At 36.3% G+C, this 8,628-nt stretch overlaps 1 protein-coding gene across 2 annotated transcripts in view; it reads right to left on the reverse strand.

The window, feature by feature from the left end:
* CTPS2 (CTP synthase 2) overlaps window positions 1-8,628 on the reverse strand; it is a gene marked incomplete in the record, with an annotated part of 203,786 nt that overhangs the window by 125,479 nt on the left and 69,679 nt on the right. For both annotated transcript variants that reach the window (XM_015818319.1, XM_015818320.1), the window contains 1 exon segment: window positions 4,195-4,346. In XM_015818319.1, coding sequence (XP_015673805.1) covers window positions 4,195-4,346 — 152 coding nt within the window.

Raw genomic sequence — 8,628 nt, forward strand, 5'->3', positions numbered from 1 at the left:
TCCACACAAGATTTACACACTAGTTAGATGTTTTGAAGAAATGAATTAATTTATTTTTGCTATAAAAATGTAGATTTTTGGATTATTTTCTGATGCAGGGGCTCTATCTCTTAATTGATAGAATTTGTACCTCACCCTTAGTCTTATGAGCTTTTGATGATGGTAGGAAACTATTCATTATTAATTATTATTTCAATTTATATAGCCACCCATTCCAAATACATGACTCTGAGCAGCTTATAACGGTTAAAAAGAAATATGAATACAACCTAGAAGCATTTTTTTTCCATTTTTTTCTTTTTGTATATTTTATTCTTTGGAGAATGTAATAAGGCATAATTTGAAAAGAAAAAAAACATTAAAAACCATATAAAACCAAACAACATAATTGGCAGCCAAAATATATACGGTAAACTATCAGCAATGTACACCTGAATCCTCAAGCCTGGTTGCAAAGGTATCTCTTTGAGGCGTTATGAAAAGTCAGTAGGGGTGGGGCCAGTCTGATCTTCTGGAAGGGAAGAATGATATCCCACAAGAGAAAAGGCTCCATTCCTAGATTCCACCAGGTGGCAATCCCTAGCACAGTGTTTCTGGGGAATGCCTGGCTGGGAAATTCTGGGGGTTGAAGTCCACACATCTTAAAGCTGCCAAGATTGAGAAACACCATCTAGTACAGTGATGGTGAACCTTTTAGAGACCCAGTGCCCAAACTGCAACCCAAAACCCACTTATTTATCACCAGGTGCCGGGTAGGCATGGCCACGGTGGTCATGGCAGACTGGGTGGGTGGGGCCAGGGCGGCGAGGGCCAGTCCCTCGCCATCTCCGGGGTATGGCACATGTGCCACAGATAGGGCTCTGAGTGCCATCTCTGGCACGCGTGCCATAGGTTCACCACCACTGATCTAGTAGATGGGATCCAGAGCATGGCTCTCCTGCCGGACATAATGGGATGGGCAGATGTTACCTGGGAGAGGTAATCCCTCAACTAAAATGATAGTGTGTGACATCTTTGCAGGTCCCTCTCAATAGCTCAAAGAAAATAAACAAGCAAAATTAATATTTTAATTATTTCCCTCCATTTTCTTCAGCATAGGTAGAGCCATGCAAAATGTCAAGCATAGGGGAATTTTCTTTCCTTTTATGAGGGATGAAATGACTTTTGTAAGTGTTTTAAGTTCAAGCACAGATTTTTGCTCCTTGCTTTAACAAAATGCTCTTGTTTCAACATTTCTGACTGAAAAGAAGAGGTGAGAGCTTTGGAAATGAAACTGATGACAAAATTGAAGTACCTTGAGCTACAACTGCATAGTTTCAATCTCCATTTATTTTTGCACTGAGCTCGCCTTGTTCTTACAATGAAACTCATTAGTGCATGATGCAACATCGTGGGAAAGGGTTATTTTTCAGCTACCTTATCATAGATTCTAATGTTCACCACAGGTGAGAGAAAAATCACTGGACCGACTTCCGGTCCTGCGTCATAGCAACACAGCTGAGGGATTGCGGGGCTCCGCGCCCCATGTCTGTTTCACCCTGCCAGGGGACCCTAAATGGGTCTAAAGTCACCCCAGAGAGGTAGCAAAGAAAGAGAGCTCCCCAATGATCGCAGAACAAAGGCGGTCGATTCGTTTGATCCATGAGAAGCCCTCTAATCAGACAGGAGAAAGGCTAGCTACACCTCGGTGACTAGCCCAAGTTACCGGCAGCCAAAGTCCAAAACCACTAACCAGAACAACTATGGACAGCACACTTGGAACTGGGTGAGAATATCGATCTTCTCTCTTCTATTTTGTAACTGACTTCCTGGAAAAGATCCCCAAGAAGCAAAAAATCCTCCGAAAGTGAGAAGGGAGGGGACCGCACCCTCACCCTTAAATAGACGGAAGCGGCAATTTAATTTTTATGGGGGGCAGAAATATATTGAAATTAAGTCAATAATACTACAGTCTGGATAAATCTGAAAATGATGAAAACTGTTAAGATTTCACATCTGAAAGAGTATTGATGAAAATACAAGAAAATAATTATTTGTTTTAAAAGTTGGAAAATAAAAAGCTATTGACATCTAGTGGAGAATTAGAACATAGAACAGCAGCTGCATTGACTCAGAAATTGGCAAGATGCCCAGAAATAAAGAACAACTTGTTCATTTGAACCTCAGTGACTTCTAGATAAATAGAAAACAGCTGGGAATAGAGGAAATAGAAAATATACTGGGCCATCTACTACAGAGTGAGAATTATATTTGTTTTAAAAACTGCTGACCTTCTGGGATTATAAACACTTACTGAGCTGTGATCTCTAAGTTCAAGAATTGTTTGCAGAAAAAGAAAAATCCTTGACTTTTGGCTAATCTTCTAGAGGGGAATTTATTGGCAAGCTCTTAGAAGGTTAAATATTCTGGACTGCAACTTTGGCTGGCTGATAATTTTAAGACTCCTGATTAGAAGAACTGTTATAAAATACTGCTTTTAGTGGTGCCTTCACAATTTTAAATGTATTGGATTATAAAAACCATATATAAAGATAAGAACTATATAAGATTTGGTTTTTTGGACTTTAAGATTGGCTGGTTTGACAAGGCTAGTTATGAGACAATGGTACCGGTGAAAGACTATCTGGAGGGGAGATAAAATGGATGTTGCATACCTATCTAAAAGCGGCAGGAAACCAAAACTAGTATCTCCTTCTGAAGGCCCCAGCCTAGAACAACAGAGATCTGCAGGAGCAACACTCCAAGACAAGGCAAATATTTTCCAGGAGGAAATGTATGCAATGGTGCAATATATTCAAATGACAATGGTTTCAAATCATGATGAGATTAAAAATAACTTTGACGACATAAATGAGCACATCTGTCATCTAAATTTACAATTAAAAAACTTTCAGACAATGACGACAAAGAATGAACAAATGAACCAGATAACAGAACATAAACCAGAGGACAGTGACCCAAACAGGGAAGTTACAAATGAAGAGAACTACAGCTTAATACAAACAAAAGAAAACCTGCACGATTTTGCCACAACAATGGAAATGGAAAAGATACTTTATTTTTCAGGGCTTCAAAATAGACCTGAAGATAAGAAAGAAGATCTAACAAAATGAATTATAGAGCAGCCAAGAGAATCATTAGAGTTTGGGAGACAAAAAATGCACATCCTACCTAACTTGTCTTTCCTATTCCCAACAACATTCACAAAAATACAGGAAGAACCCCCTGGCAAGCTGAACACACTGACTTTGAAAACTACTTGGCAAAAAAAGAAGGCTAGAGTTAGATTCAAGAGATTTCATTTAACTTACCAGCTGGAGTACTATATGATTAAACACTTGTTTGAATATGGTTAAAAGAATAGATAAATTATGGATATAAAGGGGCCCTACGGTCAGAGGGATAAGATATACAAGTAGTATAATACATTTTATAATATATGAAATGTAAAAATATTGGGATGGTGTATGTGAATGAAAAGTTTGGATATTTAAAGGTAATTAACTTTGGAAAATTATGACTGATAAGAATGATTTGAACACAGAGGGGAAATTAAGCTTAAATAAGAATCTTAAAAACAGGACATATAGTGACTTAATAAGATGACTTTTATAAATACAATTGAAACATAAGCTGATCAGAAAAGATGTTATATGCTGATGTTACTGTTATTTGTTCAAACACAAGAAAAATGTTTTTATCCAACCTTGTATGTATCGAAAGTATTAAGAACTACATTTGTTTAATGTTGACAAAAAGAGAATACTACTGGAAGAAGAGATCAAGGAAATATATCATTAATTAATATATTGATTATGGAATTATAAAAATTAATTATTATTGTTTTTCAAATATATGAACCCAGACTGTTTACTAAGCACTAAAGATTGTTATTGTAAAAAATCAATTATATATATATTCATATTCAGAATTTTCTATGGAAACCTTTTGGGTAAAAAGTTTGCATTTTAGCGCCATCAGAATTGTAACATAATATGTAATATCAAAAGATTCTGCAAATACTTTCTTATTATGCCATCTTACCAGCTTATATATTATTTACAAAAACACTGAAACAAACAAACAACTCTGAAAAACCTGGGGCCTGATAAATGTTTCTTGCAAAAAGATTTTCTGGTGCAAATATGATACAAGGGAAATAGAAAAATCAAGTTAAGAAACAAAGAAATGTACCTATCTGCAATTTTTTTCCATTTGAAAAGAAGGTGACTTGGTTGATCGTCAATTGGTAGGCTTAGCCTCTCTTTAAAGTATTTAATTATGCCTTGTTCTTCCAAAAGGATTGGCACTCGGTAAGTGGAAGAAACGTCATGGATGAATATTACCTAGAAAATATGAATTGCAATTATTAATAGTGTAAATTTAAAACTAAATAGACAAAGTGTGTGTGTATGTGTATATGAATAAATATCTCCTTTAGCTTGACTCATTGCTTTTCAAAAAGGATGAACTATATTATAGTGTAGTGATTGGTTATTTTAGGGACCTTCTATCTCCCATAGTATTTGCCTGATCAGTTTGATCTGTTTGGTGTGTTCCGGGATCCTTCAATTAAACAATGACATCTATATGGACCATAGAAGCATGACTTCTCTGTAATAACATTTGCCCTCTAGAATGAGGGCCACCCCTCCACGTTCAGATACCCACCCCCATTTATATTTTATGGGCTCTGAAGACCTAGCTCTTTGCAAAGGCCTTTGGAAAGGATGAGTGAATCTCCATTGTGTTATGTGAATTCATTTCTTTTTGCTTCCTGACTGTGATAGAATAGAACAGAACAGAACAAAACAGAATAGAATAAAAACTTTACTGTGACTTTAAATGTACACTAATCAGCATATATTAAAATAAAATGTCATTGCATTCAGCTCTCAAAAAATACCTTTATGCATATACCCACATACACACACATATATGACACAGAGAAATATCATAGTCTAGTTCGAATGTATACATATAAATGGCAAAATGTTCTGGAGTCCCAGGAGAGAAGGGCTGCCTCCTACAGGGCAAAGAAACAGCAGAACTTGGAATGTCTGGTAGGCAGGAAGAGGGCAAAGACGGCCCTCCCTAGCAGTTCACAGAATATATTTATAGTTATGCAGGAAATTGCTTTAGTTTGGCAAGATTCTGTCTGTAGGTGAAGAACAATAAAGTAACTACTCAGAAGTAACTCCACATATTATTCTTGGAACTGATGCTGATTGTTTTTTGTCATTTTTGCCGTCTATTTTATTGTAGAAAAACTAAATATGATGTAATAGGAATAACAGAATCCTCTTGTCTAGCAAAGGACACAATTTGCTCAAAATAATGAAAGCAATAAAAAATAGAGGAGTCATATAGTCTGTCATATAGTCCTTCCAGAAAATTCTTGACTTTTTTGCTGATGATTTTTGGGTTTTAGAGGTGTAGAAAGGTGCCAAAGGATCAACTATTTTTGATTTGATACTAGTCAGTAAAGAATACTTATTTGAAAAAGTAGAAGCTCTAGCCTCTTTTTAAAAACCTCCAGTGATGGAGTGCCCACGATTTCTGAAGGCAAGATGTTCCACTGGTTAATTATCCTCACTGTTAGGAACTTTCTCCTTAATTCCAGGTTGCTTCTCTCTTTGGTCAGTTTCCAACCATTGTTTCTTGTCCTGCCCTCTGGTGCTTTGGAGACTAGTTTGATGCCCTCTTCTTTGTGGCAGTCCCTCAAATACTGGAACACTGCTATCATGTCACCCCTCTTTCTTCTTTTCTTTAGACTAGCCAAACCCAAGTCCTGCAGCCGTTCTTCATATGTTTTAGTCTCCAGGTCTTTGATAATTTTAGTTGCTCTTCTCTGAACTTTTTCCAAAGCCTCAACATCTTTTTTGTAATATGGTGACCAAAATTGGTTGCAATATTCCAGGTGTGGTCTTACTAGGGTTTTTTAAAGCGATACTAATACTTTGCATGATTTTGATTCTATGCCTCTGTTTATACAACCCAGGAATGTATTAGCTCTTTTGGCGGCTGCTGCACACTGCTGGCTCATAGTCAAGTGATCGTCCACTAGGACTCCAAGGTCCCTCTTGCAGTTACTGCTTTTGAGCCAGGTCTCACCTAATCTGTACTTATACCTTTGATTTTTCCTGCCTAAAGGTAAAACTTTGCTTTTCTCCACATTAAAATTCATTTTGTTGGATAGGGCCCATTGCTCAAGTTTGTCATGATCTCTTTGGATCCTGTGTTTGTCTTCTGGGGTGTTGGCTATTCCTGCCAGTTTAGTGTCATCTGCAAATTTGATGAGTTCCCCTTCTATTCCCTTGTCTAAGTTATTAATGAAGATATTGAAGAGTACTGGGCCTAAGACGGAGCTTTGTGGTACCCCACTGCTTACTTCTCTCCGTGTGGATGTAGTACCACTGAGGACTACTCGCTGAGTATGATTTGTCACAGCTACAGATCCATCTGATGGTGTTGTTGTCTATCCCACCTTTTTCTAGCTTACTAAGCAGCAGTTTGTGGTCTACTTTGTCAAATGCCTTACTGAAATCTAAGTATACTGGGTCCACAGCATTTTGCTGGTCTACTAATTTAGTCACTTTATCAAAGAATGAAATAAGATTCGTTTGGCATGATCTGTTTTTAACAAACCCATGCTGGCTGCTAGTTATAACTTTGTTTGCTTCTAGTTATTCGCAGATCTGTTTTTTGATTATCTTTTCCAGGATCTTCCCAGGTATTGATGTTAGACTGATTTCCTGGGTCTGTTTTTTCCCCCTTTCTTTTTTTTTTTAAACATATTTTATTGGTTTTTTTAATTCTTAAGAAAAGGTACTCAGGACACACCGTGGTGTTTGGGTAATCAAACATTCAAAAGTAAAAGCATATATAAACAACTCAACTCAATACATTCAGTGTCCCCTCTCTATTTCCCTCAAATAACATAATACGTTTTTTCCCCCTTTCTTGAAGATAGGAACCATATCATCCCTTTTCCAATCCTCAGGTATTTCCCCAGTGCTTCAGGATTTTTGAAAGATATGATGCAATGGTTCTGAGATAACATCTGCCAGCTCCTTCAAAACTCTGGGATATAATCTGTTGGGTTCCAGTGATATGTTTATAAGACTTTAAATCCCTAGAGCCAAATGAATTGCACTTTAGGTTATTAAAAATGGCCTTGCGATGGACAAAGAAGAAATGAACAGAAATCAAATTGTATGACAATATTGGAACAACTAAAAAATTAAGACTGTTAGGAATAAAAACAGAAATATAAAGTTGGTTTATTTGATCAAGAATAAAATAAGATATGTTGTTACTTCTCTTTGGATTTTCTGCTCACACCAGGACTTAAAAGATGATATTTTATGGATGTATTTATAGATAAGAGAGAGGATATGGTTAAAGAAAAAAGTATTTATAACTTTAAGGAGAGTGAAGAATTACTAAATTTGTTATACTAGTTGGGAAAGATTGGAAGTCATTTCTGTTATATATTTCTTTTTTCTTTCCTTATTATATTCTTATGTTTATATAGTCCATGGAAAAACTAGAAGAAACTGGATATACTGAGAAAAGAAGATTAGGGGAGATAGGTTTCTACTATTCCATAGCAAAGGACATAAAATAACGGATGAGCATGAAGAGAATGCTTTAATTTCTATTCCAGTGCTAAACAGATTGGATTAAATAGTCAAAAAAGCCCCTTCCAACTCTACAATTCTACTGTGGAATGAATTATGAATTCATTAGGAATTATGGTTATGGTGGCTTAGAATTATCCACAAAGCCAAAAGTTAACTAATGATAGTATTAAATTGGCTAAATGACAACCCAATATGCTTAACACTTTTATCTAAGTCTTCAATCCTATTTCTATTTATGATAGGATAAATCTTTATAAATTTAACAAGGAAACATGGATAAGATTGAAAAATAAAAATCATCTGAGCAGAATATAGAATATGAAGATAAGAGTATGTAGTTAATATCATATCATCATCATCATCCATTAATCAATTTATGCATAAATACCCCTTTATTTACTAAGAATTTTACTGGAGAAAAAAGGAAACACTAGGAGTCAAGTTCAACTCCAGGGTGACTTTAGATTTAAACTTTCCTACTTGAGTGTCTTTTTAAAGAAAACAAAAAACAACCCACTATTACATAGCCATTTGTACAATTGTATAGCATATGCTCTTCTAATATATTGCTGTAAGTTGCAAGATTCTATCCCGGTAAACAAATTACCAACTTAACTCTGTTTAACTGTATTAAGGAAACATAATTTTCTGTCAAATACAGTTTTAAATCAGCCTCTAAACAAACTTCTGAAATAAAGCCCAGGAAATCATTTTATTCCCCTTCAGCACCAGACAAATTTGAAAAAAAAAAATATTAAGTCTGACTTTTCAGTGCAACACTGAAATTGTCAACGCTTCTTTGAGTGAGGGGTTCTTGCCGGCTGCCTTGAAAGAGGCTGTGGTGAGGCCCCTCCTCAAGAAGCCCTCCCTGGACCCGGCTGCTTTGGCCAACTACCGGCCTGTCTCCAACCTTCGCTTTCTTGCGAAGGTTGTTGAGAGTGTGGTGGCACGACAGCTCCCTCAGCACCTGGAAGAAACTGTC

This window comes from Protobothrops mucrosquamatus, unplaced genomic scaffold (genome assembly GCF_001527695.2).
Source record: "Protobothrops mucrosquamatus isolate PMUCROS unplaced genomic scaffold, P.Mucros_1.0 scaffold718, whole genome shotgun sequence".
In the NCBI taxonomy this organism is placed as follows: Eukaryota; Metazoa; Chordata; class Lepidosauria; order Squamata; family Viperidae; genus Protobothrops; species Protobothrops mucrosquamatus.